The sequence below is a fragment of the Ostrinia nubilalis genome, chromosome 10, assembly GCF_963855985.1.
Source record: "Ostrinia nubilalis chromosome 10, ilOstNubi1.1, whole genome shotgun sequence".
Taxonomy (NCBI): Eukaryota; Metazoa; Arthropoda; class Insecta; order Lepidoptera; family Crambidae; genus Ostrinia; species Ostrinia nubilalis.
In genome coordinates, this window is record NC_087097.1 from 11940997 (window position 1) to 11958784 (window position 17788).

Consider the following 17788-nt stretch of genomic DNA (forward strand, 5'->3'; position numbering starts at 1 on the left):
CCAATGACTTTTTTGATTGAAAATTTATAATTATGGTAAGAATATTAACAAGTTGTGTACCACAAAGTTGCATAACGAACTGAATTCCTAAAAAGATATTGGAAGTGGTCTCACCGTAGACTGTAGGTAAACACTAAACTCGCTGAACTATGTTACACAAGTTTATATTAACATGTTTTTTATTTAGTTTTATCGTGCATAGTATATCGGTGGAAAGGCGAGATGGAAATGGTTTGTATTTTTTTTACTGTCTAATTATAATTTTAAAGTTACGAAGTTTAGAAAGAACCTAATAAGAATCTATGGGTTATAAAGTAGGTACTCGTAGATCATACTTACCCCTTGCCGCCATTAATATTTCAGTAAAAAAAACTCAACGCACATCAGACAATAGCGTAGAGGCCCACCTGGAGGACTCGCGGCAGGTCGACGATCAACACTGCTGGATCACCCTGAACGCCAAGAACCACTTTGAGACTATGGACGCGTTGGATGGTATGTGTTAATTTTAAGGATGGAAGTACTCAGGCACCGAATCCGAGGCCCCTGCCCCGAGCGGCTGTCAGAGGGGCACTAGCAAACGGAAAAAAGGGAGCGCTTCGTAAAAAAAATTATTTGTGGGCCTTGCCCACCCCAGAATGGTCTATTGCCCACCCCAGGATGTTGGGGTACCGATTCGAAGATGAGATAGTTGATAGCACTCACTCGGTTTTGATACTAGTCCCCTGAAAAATAACCCTAGTTTTATTTGGTTATCTAAGTGTGAACGAAATTCTTGCAAAAAAGGTCATTATTATACAACATCTCGCGCCTCTATGCCCATTTCATGTGTAACCCGTCACCACTGGTAGTATGTTTTCAGAGAGATATGCTAAATGTCGACACAGCTTTCATAACAAAATCACCGCCGACAATCAGGAATTCGACAAACATTTACTTAAGGTAAGTTATCTAATACCATCATCAAACCTCAGCTTTTATATTTTTTCCTATTTTGCACTTAACTTGGCATTCAAAGTTCAAAAAGAAAATTATTATAATAAAAGTGTATCTTATCTTCTGGAAGTTTAAAGTATCACATTCTACTAGGCAATGCTCTCTTCTCGTGGAAGGGTGAGCGGGCAGAAGGGCAACCCCAACGACATCCCAGCCGGGCTGAACCTGGGCGGCTACTGCATGCTGAAGATGGAGAAGTCTGTCTTGTAAGTCCCAAATGAGCACTTAGAAGAACAGCAATAGCATTTCTTTTCCACGATGAACAGAAAAAAAAACTGATCCGTAAAATCTTATCTATGCACGCGCAGTGATCGCCATCGCCGACGCGAGTTGCACGCGTTGGTTAGACCGAAGCTTGAAAGAATAAGAAATTAACTGAATTAACCTTTTCTCTGTCAGATTCTTCCACCGCATGAAGCTGCGCAACAACACCCGCTTCCGCATCAACTACTTGCATACAAACCTCAAGGACCTGGAGATCCGCACGCAGCTGTCGCTCCATGACCTGCACCTCGTCGGCTCTTACGAGAGAGCCATCACCGATAACGATCCATCGATACTTTACTACGTGCCTACTTTTGGCCAAGCTGAGTGAGTATGAGACCTAATAAATATGCACTATGTTCGTGACCATAGAGACTCAGTGTCGCATTATAAATTCACGCACACAAAGTAATCAAAATGCCTATGTGCTCAACGTTCGAATAATCATTAGTTAGTACTAATAAGCAAACAATGTAAACTGTTTACATTATGACGTCGCTGCTGTCATCATTGCTGTCATTGCATTCACGAGAAATGTGTTCTGTTTTTGGGCATATTGCTGCGACACCGGCCACGCCCCCTTGTCACATCTCCTTTTAGTTTCTGTGATCTGGTTCGTGACAGACTTACCTACGCGATCGTTCGTAACGAAGCGATATGGAGATATTGTGTCTTTGTCTTCTTAGACCAAATCTGGATCCTGTCCAGAATATTTTTTAGTTACTTTAGTCTACATAAGGTAAAATTATCAAAATCTTAGGCTCAGTATCACCACCTAACTTTGACCGTAACTATGACGAAAACCGGTGTTTTTTGTATGAAGTTTGACAGATTTTTAACGTTTATCAAAGTTAAAGTAAGATGGTGCAACTCGGCCTAATTTATAATTTTATAACATCAAAACGATGTCACAAAAATGTTGTGCTGCTCAAGGTTTAATTTATGATTTCCTTTTAATTTATTATTAATATTTTTTAGTAACCAGAAGGCGTAGGCCTTCAAAAGATGCTATTGGTCGAAGTAAAAGACGAAAATACATACTCGTATAATAAAATCTACTGGTACTTATATTTATGTATGTATTTTTTACAGAATTCTTCTTCGGAATGTGGAATACAAAATGGAAGGGAGAATGCGAATGCTAGAAGATAGTCTATTCATTGTTTTAGTCAATTCAGAAATATCTTATTATGACGCTGTGATGATAGTAAGTTAAGTAATATTAATCGAAAGCCAAGTATTACAGATCATACTCAGTAGTATAATACCTACTCGTGCTTAAGAGGTTAGGTTTTGAAGGATGGTGGGGTGCAAGGTACTTATCTTATTTCATTCATATTTCAGTACAAAAACAATGCAACCCAAAACAATCCCATACCATTAAACGAGGCTGTGACCGGTATGTATATGCAATTCGTAACTTGTAGCAATCTGTTCCTTTCCTTGGCAGCCACATCTAATTTTCACGAACACTAATAGGTACAGTCAGCGTCAAATACACTAGCGTTCGTGACACTCAAAGTAAGCCAAAAAGTTCGCAACACGTCTTTGTTACAATTGGAATAAGGTTGTGTTGTTAACTTTTTGGCCACTTTGAGTCAAATGAATTTTTAGCTATAAATCATTTACAGATGACTTCATCGAAAGAATGAAGTCAGACTTAGATGAATGGCTACGTGATTACTACAACGAGCATTTAATATTTTTCAACAAAATCGGACCAGCAGCATCTGAAAAATATCGGTGGGTTGATGAACTAAGTAAAAGTAGACGAGTTAAGTAAAAAACTAAATATGTGTAGTTGGGTTGCTGATAAATCTAATTCAATAACAAAAAACAATAGTTTTGTGTCCATTGAGCCTGTTTGCATTATAAAAGAGTTATCGAATCGCTTAGTCCAAGCTGGTGGAATGTCGACAATGTAGGGATGGTACGTTAACCTGCGTCTGGTTCCCGCTGATGAAAGGGGACTGGTAGAATTAGGATTCTGTGTAGTAATGTTTTGAGTTTTATAAGATTCCCCTCTTTACCAGAAGCAAAAAATGGAGGATTTCGCCGTCTGGCCTACGCTTTCCACGCTGGCCAAGACGGGCTAGAGAGGCCAGATGTTCGTAGTTAGCCCTAGTCACCATTTATGACTTTAAAAGTAGACACTTATTGACGGTAAATATTAAACATATTATTGCTTCTTCAGGGAATATGAAAAGCAGAAAACTGCAATACTGAACAGCTACGTTGAAGACTCTATAATGGAATTGAAGTCTAAACTTCACAAAGTCAACTCCACGTCCGTGAAATTACCCAACTTTAGCATTTTCTCTATCACTGGAATGGTAATAAAACGCCTAAAATAAATATTCTGCTGTTAATTAATTCTCTGTCACTCCACATTTTTCACTCAAACAATATTTACCATTGAATTAGGTTAAAATGTACTCTTCTTTTTTAATTAACGCGATGTCGTCGCTCAGCGTTAAACGGCCGGACGCGATCAGCGTTCAAATCACAGACTTCTAAATATTGTGCTACTACGAGTAAACAGCTTGTCTTGTGTTTAGAGCACTGAGTCAGTGCGGTGCCTATCTCAAATTAGGTATTCAAAATGTGCATGTACACGACAGCACATCAGGTTACCCATTTTTGTTGCAAACTCGCCCTTATTATAACTGCACAAGACCCCACAGTGGTTACGTTGACGTGCCGTCGTCGGTACATAAATATGTAAACGATGAGTGATCGACTACAATCATTTACGGCTCGTATCTATGGCTGAAATTGTTTTTAATGGGCGTTATTCATTTATGTTGTTTTTAGGAAATAAAACTCAGAGATGGAGTTCTTCGAGGCTTGGATTCCATGTACCGCCGCTCAATGGCCACCGGCAAGAAAGACAAAGACGTACGCATGGTCGACGCAATCGTTGGCTTCAGTTCCCTGAAGGTACCTTCTCCGCGTAACATAGCCTTTGCTCCTCTAGAAAAGAAGTTAAATAAATTCGCGGAGTGCTGCAATCTGTTTGACCAAAGTTCTAATTCACCAGGTGGTATACAAATATAATGCACAACTGTCGAATGGAATGCCCCCCCTCAACGGATTGATGATCATGACGGCAGATGAGCTCACGTCGCACATGGCTATGCAACTCGTAAAAGAGCCGGAGACCGTGGATCTACGGTTCGATTTCATTCGTCAGATGAAGTAAGTTGGACTAAAACTTGATACAAATATAGGTATGAGTATACTTGCAACTTCGTTATGCCCACATTTCTGTTCTAGGCCAGAATCATTGACCATAGAGGGTCCAGCCAACAGAATGATCGCGAATTTCAAGCATATTTTAGAGCACCACATCATTTCTCTAATGACCAACGCGTTAATTCACAACATTAGGTCGCTGAGCACTTTAACCAGATGCCGTAAGTAATAAAACGTGCCCAAGCATGGGAAAATATATTATAAAATTATAAGTCTTAACTCTACTATGATGTCAGATACCTTAATATTATTAGGTACATATTTTAAATTAAAAACTTTTCAGATCCTATTCTCTTTGGTCACGTTGACGAAGGTCAAGAACAAGAAACTGAAGAAGAGGAGGAGAAACCCAGGCCCGAAACTGGTTTGAAAAATACCGTTATAATTATGTTCCATATCGGTTGTTGCATAAATATTTACTACTGAATATCGTGACGATATCAGTAATATCCTATGATTGTATCGGCCGATTCTTCATACAAATTAGAATCGGGCCCGACTATCGACCAACTAAAAGTCGATGGTCTGCGCCTATGCTAAGAAGTTGCATCAGAAATGGTGGAAATAATAAAGTACTGGTGTTTGGTCAACCTTTTTACACATGACCTACTGAAAATGTATCTTTAACAATTAGGTAAGCACTTACCTGCAACCAAGCACGATTAAGTAATGTATGGTAGTTGCAAATATTTGTATATTTTTGAATTGTGTAGGATATTCGCTAATCTCCCATATTATCTACCAGAAATGGACGACAACCAGAAAGAAGGCAATGTCTACCTCGACGAAGTAGAGGCTAGCAAAGAGGCAGCCGAGAAAACTGACGATAACACAGTGGGGGATACCAACACTGAGGAAGAATCGCCTGCCGAGGCCGCAGCCCCGGGCGCTGTCTCCCCCAGAGCCATGATCGTCGTCCCACCCAACTGCCCTGGGAATCAACAAATGGGCTCCGACGGCGTCTGCCGCGACGTATGGTAATGGAATTGATGCCCAACCAACGTATACCCCCAAGTAAAGAAGGCGAAACGAAGAATGTGCCATTCAAACTCAAAGAAAGTTTGAACATCAAATAAATAAAAACTGCTACTTATTCGAGTGCTGTCTTTTTTTTAAGTGGATGAAAGAATGAAAATAAATGTTAATGATGTCGTTTTCTCTAAAATACTTAAGGCCTACCTACCTACTCTGTTACAACTCCTGTAGGCTGTAATGTTATAAAATACCCTTGAAAACTGAACCTATAATTTTTTCTATACAAACATAACAAAAGCATGCTTTAGAGCCATTCTCACAAATGGACGGTTGTACAATCGTGCGGTCCGCACCGGGTGCCAAGCATCAGGGGGTGACAAAGTCGCGCAGATTAGTACTCACTGACGCATCTGCATGGCAAGGACGGTCGTGATGTCATGACAGGGGGGGGTGCCATTCTGGGGTGTCTTAGGCTATAATTTATATTATAACGGGGGGGGGGGGGGGGGTGCCGCCCCGGGTGCCAACCTATGCTACGCCGCCACTGCGGTTGTATGTTTTCCCTTTCACGCAAAAATTACTATGTTCCTTTCTGTTAGGGACTAGATCCTGAATGTCCAAGATTTAAACAAACTCAGTTACTAAATTAGATCTTATAATTTTATTGATATAATAATAAAATAAATAATCTTACATTTTAAATAGATCAGTGATATTCTCCGCTGGCTTGTCCTTCTTCGTGATGAAGAACAGGCCGTGCACCTTCATGTGAACCTTCAGGCTGCCTCCGCAGATGAAGCCGCGGCCGCAAATGGTGCACACGTAAGGTTTCTCACCTGAAACAAACGTCATACTGTACCATCCACAGATTAGAGATATGCCAATCAATGCCCTGAGTTCGAAACTCAATGTCGCATTAGAAATTCACACACACAAAGTAATCAAAATATGTGCTCATTATCCACTGTGGTATCAGTACTCAACGTTCGAATAATCTTTAGTACTACGCAAGCAATGTAAACTGCTTACGTTATGACGTCGCTGCTGTAAGCTACTTTTTCTCAAACGCAAGTCAAACGCTTCACGAAAATTTGCTGTTTTAGTAATTTTAGTTTGAGAAATAAGGTGTCGGAGTTTTAATAGAAAGTGCCTAAATCTGTTGTTTCGTCTTTGTTAGCGTGTGAACTTTACCGTGATCCCGATTTGCACTTCAGCTGGAATGATAATGGAGCGCAAGTCGAACGCGACTGGAGATGAAACGCGAATAACATAAGGTCCATAGTCCATAATCACCTGTGTGAATGCGGCGGTGGCGGATGAGCACGCTGCTGGAGTAGAACTTGGCTTGGCACACATTTTTTTCTGATATTTAACCACTTGTCATTTGACATCTGTCAAATTTGACCATTGGTTATTTTAACTACGAATCAAAAAACCGGGCCTTAATATTCGATTGTTTGATATCAACAAACAGTGTGCTTACCATGAGTTTACGTTAGGTGTGCTCGCTAGCGAGAACGTCAAAAAACTTTATGAAGATTTTATTTCTTGAAAGTAGCCGCTAGGGGGCGCTGCACAATATGTCATACATTTAAATGTCATTTTTTTACGCAGTCGCTAGCGAGCACACCTAACGTAAACTCATGGTAAGCACACAGGCTCCAAATTGTCTTTTGTTTCTTTATATTCCGTGTTCGAAATTCAAAAAAAAGACTATTGAATGAAATTGTGAATGTGCCAGGTTCAAAATTGCATAAAAACTTTTTGCTCGACCTAATATAAAATTTTAGCTAGGACCAAACGAAACTGAAAATACAAGGTGGGCCAAAAGATGTGTCCAGAAGTGTATGTACCTATAAGAATTTTTATATCTGCCTGAAGAAAACAATCGTCATTTTTAATCATATTTGTAATAAAAATCTATACCATAAAAATAAGAATACATGCACCAATTACTTTTTTGATTGAAAATTTATAATTATGATAAGAATGAGTAACATAAAGTTGCATAACGAACTGAATTCGAAGTAGTCTCACCTTAGACTGAAAACACTAAACTCGCTGAACCATGTTATACAAGTTTATATTAACATGTTTTTTATTTACTTTTATCGTACATAGTATATCGGTGGAAAGGCAAGATGGAAATGGTTTGTATTTTTACTCAATTCGAAGATGAGATAGATAATGTAGGGTGCCATCGTTCGTGTTTTGCTTTCGATGTAAACTCGCGGAGAAGAACAGGCCTGTTATTGCCCAAATATTATACATAAAAATCATATTTTATGGTACAACGTAAGTCTAACTTTTACGGTGGCATTTTCTGTATTTCAATAGACTGTAATTCTAGTAACGTTATACCATTAGGTAAATCTGATTTTTATGTATAACTAGCTGTGCCCGCGACTTCGTCCGCGTGGAATAATTACTTTAAGTAATTAAGTCTAATGCCCGTTATCACCACCAATCCCCAATTTTTAAGTGACCTCTATGAACACATAATGCCTGTTAGGGGAGAGTTCGGTATATTGTACCACCCTCATATTTCGTAAAGTATTTATTGAATGTCTGTAACTGCAACACTCAGCGATACACAACTAAATTCAATTAATATCGGCCATGGTGGTTTTTGCCGTGACAACAAACACGTGTGTTTTATTTAGAAAAGTATTTTTTCATTGTTTTCAAGTAACTTTTGACAATACATGTTTAGTTTGTAATTTTGTTAAATTTAATCACAGGATGTTTCTAACATATTATTTAGAAGCGTAAATTAGTGTGGATTACAATTATTTGAAACATTTTTCGGTATTTATAAGCTATATTTTATACCGATTTTTTAAAAGAACTATCACCTAGTCGGCTAAATTGTACCACATCAAGTTGTATGGAACTTTACCAAAGGATTACAAAATTTTTTTTAGTAAATCATATTTTGAAGTTATAATAGCGTAGTTATGTTTGACTAACAATAAATGAAAGCAAAAGACTGGCAAAGTAGATTAGGTACAAGTCTGCGTTACGATAATTGGAATTACAAAACTTTTAGTCAAAATCGTGATAACGTGTAAAACAATATCGATTGTCTATGTTATTAACTACTGTTCCTTCTCGTTTCCTAATTTGTTAAGAATGTATCGTATAATATTTTGCCATTGTTTTTTATAGGCTTGAAATTTATTGAAATCCAATTTAGTAACCCTGTGGTACAAATTATCGAACCGGTTGGCTAAATTGGACCGAAGCTCTGAACTCGTACTTTGTTGATTTGTGCTAAATATACAACAATCATATTAATTAATACCTACTTATGAAATAGTAAGTTGAATAATGTATCTTTTATTATATACCATGGACATTAGCAATAACAAAAGAAAACTATGTGTAAAATGGGATTGAAAAAAACTGGTCCAAATTAGCGGACTCTCCCTTATGTGTTACATAGGGGTCACATAAACATTCCGAGGTAGTGGTGACAATAGGATTACATCGAGAGTATCCCTATCAAGTATGCCTAAAAGTTTCAAGATTCTAATTCCTTCATTTAACCTTTCATACCTTTTTTTTTGTCGAGGAGGATATGCTTTGCGCACTGTCACCACTGCCGGGGGACAGGGTGGTGTGTGGGACTCCCGGCGCCCTTTAAAAGAACGCTGCTCCGTCCTTAAAAGGACGGGGTATACCCACTAAAACCTCCGCGGCGTACCGTCATCGCCCGAGTGGGGATGTCGCGAGTATCCGGCCGTAGCCTTAGACTTCCGCGACATAACCTTTCATCCCTCTTACTTTTAACCCCTTTCAACCTCTTTTTCGCATTAAAAATAGCGTATGTCCTTTCTCAGACTCTGGACTGTCTGTGTTCTAAATATTTTCAGTCAAATCGGTTCATACAACCTTTCATCCCCCTTTTCAACCGCTTACAACCCCTTTTTAGCAATAAAAAGTAGCCTATGTCCTTTCTCAGGCTCAGGCTCTAGACTATCTGTGTACCAAAAATATCATCTAAATCGTTTCAGTAGTTTTGACGTGAAAGAGAGACAGACAGATTTACTTTCCCATCTATATCTATACTTATAATAAATCTGTAGAGAGGTCAATTCTGTACATGAAATATATTTTCAAAATAACTATCAGGGGGTGATTAGTGATCGATACTGATGCCAAAAATGCAATCAGTAAAATTTTTGTCTGTCTGTCTGTCCGTCTGTATGTTCCTTATAGAAACAAAAACTACTCGACGGATTTTAACTAAACTTGGCACAATTATTCTTCGTACTCCTGGGCAGGTTATAGGATACTTAGGAATTTCAACGGGAACGGGAATTAGCGCGAAAATCCTTTTGTATGAAAAATCTAAACCGCTTAATTTAGACGCTTGAAATTTGGCATGCAGGTATCTTAGTAGATTTAAAGCTTAGTTACAACAGGATATTGCGAAATTCCCACGGGAACGGGAATTAGGGGGAAAATCCTTTTGTATGAAAAATCTAAACCGCTTAAGTTAGACGCTTGAAATTTGGCATGCAGGTATTTTGGCAACAGGATATTGCAAAATTCCCACGGGAACGGGAGTTGTGGGAAAAAACATTTGTATGAAAAAATCAAAACCGCTTAAGTAAGACGCTCAAAATTTGGCATGCGGTATCTTAGTAAATTTAAAGCTTAGTTACAACAGGATATTGCAAAATTCCCACGGGAGCGGGAGTTAGCGGGAAAAAACATTTGTATGAAAAAATCTGAACCGCTTAAGTTAGTCGCTTGAAATTTGGCATGCAGGTATCTTAATAAACTTAAAGCTTAGTTACAACAGGATATTGCAAAATTCCCACGGGAACGGGAGTTAGCGGGAAAAAACATTTGTATGAAAAGATCTAAACCGCGAAATGAAGAAAATGAAGGGGGTAAACCGGGATCTACGCGTACGAAGTCGCGGGCGGCCGCTAGTTTATAATATTAGTATAGATATTTGGACAATAATTAGAAGTATTTTCCCCAACAGCCAGACCGTTTTGACAGTTCCAACTCCTTGCCAGAGTTTTTTTAGGGTAACTCCCAAAGCCACCATGACCCAAACTTCATAATTCACCAACATTATATCCTATATTGGGAGCATACGCTGACAAACTTTCAGCTTTTATAAAATGACGGAGGTCTGGCGTTCACTAGCTCTTAGTCTATACTTAGTGCTTACCTAATTGTTAAATTTATCTTTAACAATTAGGTAAGCACTTACCTGCAACCAAGCACGATTAAGTAATATGTGGTAGTTTGAAACTTTTGTATCTTTTTAACTGTGTAGGATATTTGCTAATCTCCCTTATTATCTACCAGAAATGGAGGACAACCAGAAAGAAGGCAATGTCTACCCCGACGAAGTAGAGACGCGCTCCCCCAGAGCCGTGGTCGTCGTCCCATCCAACTGCCCTGGGAATCAACAAATGGGCGCCGACGGCATCTGCCGCGACGTATGGTAATCTAACCAACGTAAGTAAAGAAGGCGAGACGAAGTCTGTGCCATTCAAACTCAAAGAAGGTTCGAACATCAAATAAATAAAAACTGCTACTTATTCGAGTGCTGTCTTTTTTTTTAATGGATGAAAGAATGAAAATAAATGTTAATGATGTCGTTTTCTCTAAAATACTTAAGGCCTACCTACTCTGTTACAACTCCTGTAGGCTGTAACGTTATAAAATACCCTTGAAATATATTTATTTCTATAAAAACATAACAAAAGCATGCTTTAGAGCCATTCTCACAAATGGACGGTTGCATGTTTTCCCTTTCACGCAAAAATGACTATGTTCCGTTTTGTTTAGTTAGGGACTAGAAATCCAAGAATAAATATAACAAACTCAGTTACTAAATTAGATCTCATAATTTATTTATAAAATATAATAAAATAAATCTTACATTTTAAATAAATCAGTGATATTCTCCGCTGGCTTGTCCTTCTTTGTGATGAGGAACAGGCCGTGCACCTTCATGTGAACCTTCAGGCTGCCTCCGCAGATGAAGCCGCGGCCGCAAATGGTGCAGACATAAGGTTTCTCACCTGAAAAACAAACGTCATACTGTACCATCCACAGATTAGAGATATGCCAATCAATGGGTATCCTTCCGTTTGGCCAAATTACTTTTCGCCAAATTTCACTTCGCAAACAACTTATCGCCAAAGTTTCATTTCCCAAATAAACTTTTAGCAACTGTACTTTTCGCAACTAATTCATTTGGTCAAATTATCATTTGGCAAAATTTTACTTGGCAAATGTTTATATAGCAAATGTTTTATTTTGCCAAATATTATATCCCAAATAATTTGTTTGGTCAAATTGACACTTCACATACTTACCTACCGTTACCCACAAATCAAAGCATAAGGCACATGATCATGGTTTTCACAAGAATTTTATGTAAAACAAAGAGATTGCAGAAAATAGTATGGTTGCAAAAAGTAGGTATTGCAGAAAATAGTAGGTTAGGTTAGGTTAGGTTAGAACAGTGACCCTTAGCGCGCGAAGGCGAGCGAAGCGTGCCGCGGCAGCGGCCGCCGAGCGCTAGAATCACCTCTATTGTTAATGAATCATTTGGAAATTTCGATAGAAAGAATGAAATAAGAAAATTAATTTAGGACAAATTTTATATTAACTTCCCACTAAACAAAATAATAACCACAAGCTTATTTATATTCCATTCTATGCACCAATCAAATTATTTTGTAAATAGTTTATCGTGAAACATTTTTGCCAAATGAAACATTTGGCAAAACACACTTTGCCAAACAATAATTTGCTAAATAATAATGTGCCAAAAACGACATTTGCGAATTAAAAGTTTGCAATAAGTTGTTTTGCCAAATGAGAATTTGCCAAATGAAAATTTGCGAAACGTTGTTTGCGATGTGATAATTTGGGAAACGTTTTTTGGCCAAACATTAGTAATCCAATTTTAGTTTGAAAAATAAGGTGTCGGACTTTTAATAGAAAGTGCCTAAATCTGTTGTTTCGTCTTTGTTAGCGTGTGAACTTTACCGTGATCCCGATTTGCACTTCAGCTGGAATGATAATGGAGCGCGAGTCGAACGCGACTGGAGATGAAACGCGAATAACATAAGGTCCATAGTCCATAATCACCTGTGTGGATGCGGCGGTGGCGGATGAGCACGCTGCTGGAGTAGAACTTGGCTTGGCACTCGTCGCACTGCTTGATGCGCACGCCGTCGCTAAGACGCACATGTGCGGTTGCAATTTGAAGCTTATTCCCTAGACGTATGGTCCATAATCACCTGTGTGGATGCGGCGGTGGCGGATGAGCACGCTGCTGGAGTAGAACTTGGCCTGGCACACGTCACACTGCTTGGTGCGCACGCCGTCGCTAAGACGCACCTGTGCGGTTGCAATTTGAAGCTTATTCCCTAGACGTATGGTCCATAATCACCTGTGTGGATGCGGCGGTGGCGGATGAGCACGCTGCTGGAGTAGAACTTGGCTTGGCACACGTCACACTGCTCGCACGCCGTCGCTAAGGCGCACCTGTGCGGTTGCAATTTGAAGCTTATTCCCTAGACGTATGGTCCATAATCACCTGTGTGGATGCGGCGGTGGCGGATGAGCACGCTGCTGGAGTAGAACTTGGCCTGGCACACGTCACACTGCTTGGTGCGCACGCCGTCGTGCCGGTGCGTGTGCACGCGCAGCGCCTCGCGCGTCTTGAAAGCGGCCGGGCAGCGTGCGCACTTGTGGCTGCCTACTAGCCGGTGCGTCTCGCGGTGACGTCTCAGCTTGAATGTTCAAATTAAAATTAAAATCCTTTATTGCATGTGACATGAGTATAGTTCCAAAATACTGAACTGTCCTATCCCTGACATTGACAGTGGGGCGCCACCGTCAATACCGGATCGCTGCTTCCGATTTTTGCCATATTGGAAACCATATAGTTGAACGATGGTAGCGCCCCCCTGTCATTGAGTTTGGTGGGACAGTTCAGCGTGGGTCATCTATACAGGGTGGAAACGATAAGTGATCTCATTCGATTATTTCTAAACTATACTAAATATCGAAAAACTATTTACTGATCCTGAAAGTGCTTTACGAGGTCTATCCAACGGTATCAATAATAGGTTGCAGAATTAACTGGATCTATCCGAAAATTTAATGTTTTCAGCCTCCATACTAAATGTATGCCAGCCAAACAATATCAGAAGTATTAATTTTTTTTATTAAATAATAAACACTTAAAATGAACTCGTAAATTGTGTTCTTATTTAAAATGAGTCTCGGAAAACGTTTCTCGGAAGTTTTAGGCTTTATTTGCTCTAAAATTATCAAGACTTGAGTGCCATGACTGTGTCTATCTAAATGTATGGAAGCTGAAAACATTGATTTTTTGGATGGATCCAGTTTATTTTGTGACCTATTATTGTATCGTTGGATGGAGCTCGTGAAGCACTTTCAGGATCAGTAACCAGTTTTTGAATATTGTGTAAAGTTTTTAATATTATGTGGTTTTACTAAATGTATGGAAGCTGGAAACATTGAATTTACGGATAGGTCCAGTATATTTGGTAACCTATTATTGGTACCGTTTGAAAGAGCTTGTGAAGCACTTTCAGAATCAGTAATCAGTTTTTCGATATCTTGTATAGTATAGAAATAATCGAGTGAGATCACTTAACGTTTCCACTCTGTATGTTAGGTGCTTCACAAACCGACGCCCAAAACTCGACTCAAGTGCAGTCATAGGTTTCAGTCTGATCTGGGCCCCGATTACGCTAAAAATTTTTATCTTCAACGTGCCCGGACGACGAACGAACATCAGCTGTTTTGACAAATCCGTATCGCGGTGTCGTTTTGACAGCTAGTTGAAACGAAGCATAGACGTAAACGTAAAGCTAAATATCTCATGAGACAATAAAAATACTAGGAAGGTACGTCCATTGCCGTGATACCAAATTTGCACCTCGGCTGGAATGAAAAACGGAGCGCAACTGGAGAAGAAGCGCGAATGTATTGGAGACGTTAAAAATTAGCGTAATCGGGGCACTGAGTGCTTACCATTTACGTTAGATATGCTCGCTAGCCCCTGCGTAAAAATGATATTAAATTGTATGACAGGTTGTACAGCGCCCTTAGCGGCTTCTTTCAAGAACTAAAATCTTCATAGATTATATTGACGCACTCGAAGTCGCTAGTGAGCACACCTAACGTAAACTTATACTGATCTCTTCTTTTCTTTCTGAATTTGGTCTAAATATTGGAACAGGATAGTAGATCCTAGTCAATAGTAAATACTTTTTTGGGCTGTCAAAACGCAGCTCTCTCTCAGCAAGGGGGATTATGACGTCATTATGTCGCAAACTCGATTCATTTGAATGATTTTAAAGCTACTTTAAAATTCAATTTCACAGCCAATTTAAGACTAAACTACTAGGTACTAAGTATTTAATTTTATAGAAGTTACATCTTGGAATTTATTCGTTATTGGTGCAAAGGCCAATGCCTAATAATATGTCATGTAAATATCTAATTTTGCAGAAAACTGACTTCGGTTTTCAGCCTTACCTGTCTAGAATGCTTCAATATCTTCCCGCATTCGGGGCACATGACCTCGTGCAGGCGACACGTGTGCTTGTCATGCTTCTCCTGGTCTACGAACACTATCTGACACCTCGCGCATTTCACTTTTGTAAGCGTATGCTTTCTTATCTTATGGGCCTGAAATAAAAAAAATATAGCTAGACTATACCTTTAGTACTCAACCCCAAGGTTTATCTATACTAATATTATAAATGCGAAAGTTACTCTGTCTGTCTGTCTGTCTCGCTTTCACGCCTAAACCACTGAACCGATTTTGATGAAATTTGGCAGGGAGATAGTTTGAGTCCCGGTAAAGGACATAGGATAGTTTTTATCCCGGTTTTTGAAACAGTGCGCGCGCGATAAAGTATTTCTGTGACAGACAAAATTCCACGCGGGCGGTAAGCTAGTAATTTCATATACCGTGTAATGGCTATGCTCACGTGACATTGGCAAACGTGGAAACACAATCAATAGCTATAGAGGAGAAAATTCTTTCTTCATTTAGAGATTTTTGTTAGATATAAATAAAATCCATCTGGTTTCAATTACAACATGTATGAAAAAAAGTAGCTTAAGTAGTATTTCCTTACTCTTAAATTAGTCTGTAGTTTGCACCGAAATCCACACATATCACAGACCAAAGGTTTATGTTCGCTGTGCGTTAAAATATGCACCTTTAATGTGTCTTTGATAGTAAATCTGGAAGAAATAATTGCACAATTATTATTAAAAATTATGTGCTTTCTAATAAAAATATAATATGAATTATATGATGATAAATAAATACCCTTTGGAACAATAATCACAAATGTATTTAACTTCTGAATGAAGGAACATCATATGGTTTCGCAGTTTTGTCGGCGTTTCGTAGTTCTTTTTACATACTTTGCATGTTAACACCACTTCCTGAAAAATATATTAAGATTTATAGAGCTAGGCTTGCCCCAAGCCCAGGGTGGAAAAATACACACTAATATCAGAAAATTAAAGAATATTTACCTGTCCATCATTATGTGCAGAGAGATAATGGTATTCCATGTAAATACTAGACTTTGAGCGTTTATTACAAATGTGACACTTGCCCTGTTTAACAGGTATATGCTCTAGTCTGTGCCCAAACAAAGCAGGCCAATTGTTGAAGCTTTCATAGCAGATCTGACATTGCTTGTTGTTTTTATGCGTTTCCAAATGACTTCTTAATTCGTTTTCGACGATGAAATTTTTATTGCACATCCCTAAAATAACAAAAACATTAACATTCAGATGCAATAGCAAGTGGAAACTGCATACATACATTCTGCTCTAATCTGCGTGCCAAATTATGTTCTTCTACCTACATGATAGTACATAAATAAATAGTAAAGCAAAAACATTAAAGGAAACTTAAATGAATAATACTACCACAGGCCCATGCTATTTCAGCTTCATCAATTACTTTTTTCTTTGGCTTTTTTTCTGAAAAATACACATACAAAAAATTTATGAAAAGACAATTAGTTTTAAATTAATAAAAGGCACTTTCAGCACATAACTAATTTGATAAATTGATTTATTCATTGCTCTACCTTTGATATTTGTTTTAACTTTTGTATTTTTTGTTCTTTTCTGACACTTTTTTGAAGATTTTTGTTTCTTTTTATCTGTAAATGCAAAAAGAAATTGTACAACAATTAGTTATATACAAACAAGTTATATAAATTGCACAATTATGTTTTTTAAGTAAGTGCAAATTTTTTTTAAGCGTTCCTTAATAATATTTCCATCGGATAATGCATAGTTACTTAAATTGAGTGATTACTCCACTCTTATAACTTTTATAATGTTATCTGATATTTTACCCGGTTTTGAATCAATCTCCGGTTTTTTTTCATCCTCTTCACAACAATTTGTGGGTTCATCATACATAACAGTACAATCTTCTTCTTCGTTACATTCATTCTTTAGTACCTCTATTTTCACTTCTTGCTGAAAGGCCAATTTACTTTCACTTTGCAAGTATTTTTCTTCAGGTTTTACATGCTGAAATGGAAAAGTAAATAAAACTTACAAAATAAGACAACAACCCTTGTGTATAACAATGTATTTATCAATTAAATAATTATATTAACAAATTATAGAGTATTTTTTACCTGAATCATTTCATGTAGAGTTGTTTCAGATTTGAGCGACTTTTCTCTGAAGTCCGTGAATGAAATTAGGAGTTGTGCACATTTATTACAGAAGTAATGTGGAAAACAATCAAACAGGGTCACCTATTCGTTAAAAAAGATAAAAAATACAATTAATGAGTAACAACATTTAACCATAAGGTCACAAAGGAACGACCCTTTATTTAAAGCATTAATACAACTTACATTCAGATTTGTAAGTAAATTATAACAGCTTACAGAAGTCTCGTTGAAAGGAATCATTGCATTTTCAGTTTGTAAGCAAGCTCGACACATCTCCATGTTGAACGAAATACCTGCTTTCTTGTTCTTTAGGTATCTGATGGATAAAGAACCTAATTATGTTCTCCCATTCCCATTACTTTATGCATAATTATTTCATTTTCAATTAAATAAAGTCGAAAACCGAACTCTTGTATTATTATCACGACATGACGCTAATGACAGCAGTCATCAGCAGTGACAGCATGACAAATTGACAACTTTTTTGTTTTCTGTTAACAAAGCTGTATAATATGTCTACCTTATTATCCTGTCTAATGGCTTCACTTTGT

The 17788-nt window shown here is 38.1% G+C and overlaps 2 protein-coding genes across 3 annotated transcripts; one reads left to right on the top strand and one right to left on the bottom strand.

The window, feature by feature from the left end:
- The first annotated feature begins 60 nt into the window (after window positions 1-60).
- LOC135075262 (uncharacterized) lies at window positions 61-11057 on the top strand. Its single transcript, XM_063969640.1, has 15 exons — window positions 61-231; window positions 364-495; window positions 863-942; window positions 1090-1202; window positions 1396-1587; window positions 2353-2467; window positions 2605-2659; window positions 2892-3003; window positions 3455-3593; window positions 4075-4200; window positions 4301-4458; window positions 4537-4676; window positions 4799-4879; window positions 5261-5538; window positions 10988-11057. Exons 1-14 carry the CDS (start codon window positions 150-152, stop codon window positions 5494-5496), a joined length of 1761 nt encoding a protein of 586 aa, XP_063825710.1. The 5' UTR covers window positions 61-149; the 3' UTR covers window positions 5497-5538; window positions 10988-11057.
- On the bottom strand, window positions 6186-17675 carry LOC135075263 (zinc finger protein 99-like). 2 transcript variants are annotated; one of them, XM_063969642.1, is made up of 12 exons: window positions 17454-17675; window positions 17196-17318; window positions 16905-17085; window positions 16632-16706; window positions 16468-16521; window positions 16066-16301; window positions 15854-15972; window positions 15657-15765; window positions 15049-15201; window positions 12622-13268; window positions 11402-11543; window positions 6186-6326 (listed from the first exon to the last, which is right to left on the bottom strand). In XM_063969642.1, the coding sequence occupies exons 1-10, from the start codon at window positions 17514-17516 to the stop codon at window positions 13050-13052; spliced, it is 1332 nt and encodes a 443-aa protein (XP_063825712.1). In that variant the 5' UTR covers window positions 17517-17675; the 3' UTR covers window positions 6186-6326; window positions 11402-11543; window positions 12622-13049. The 2 variants fall into 2 exon arrangements, with proteins under 2 accessions (XP_063825712.1, XP_063825711.1); XM_063969641.1 differs by having other exon boundaries at window positions 17421-17675.
- Between the last annotated feature and the right edge of the window lie 113 nt (window positions 17676-17788).

What these genes read in the sequence shown, in the direction of transcription:
- LOC135075262 (XM_063969640.1), top strand. Translation starts at nt 150, where the DNA reads ATGTTACACAAGTTTATATTAACATGTTTTTTATTTAGTTTTATCGTG. An exon ending in GGAAAGGCGAGATGGAAATG is followed by an intron (nt 232 to 363) that starts GTTTGTATTTTT and finishes TTAATATTTCAG; the next exon opens with TAAAAAAAACTCAACGCACA. An exon ending in TTTTCTCTATCACTGGAATG is followed by an intron (nt 3,594 to 4,074) that starts GTAATAAAACGC and finishes TGTTGTTTTTAG; the next exon opens with GAAATAAAACTCAGAGATGG.
- LOC135075263 (XM_063969641.1), bottom strand. Translation starts at nt 17,516, where the DNA reads ATGGAGATGTGTCGAGCTTGCTTACAAACTGAAAATGCAATGATTCCT. An exon ending in ATTTACTTACAAATCTGAAT is followed by an intron (nt 17,319 to 17,420) that starts GTAAGTTGTATT and finishes TTTAACGAATAG; the next exon opens with GTGACCCTGTTTGATTGTTT. An exon ending in AACTACAGACTAATTTAAGA is followed by an intron (nt 15,202 to 15,656) that starts GTAAGGAAATAC and finishes TTTTTATTTCAG; the next exon opens with GCCCATAAGATAAGAAAGCA.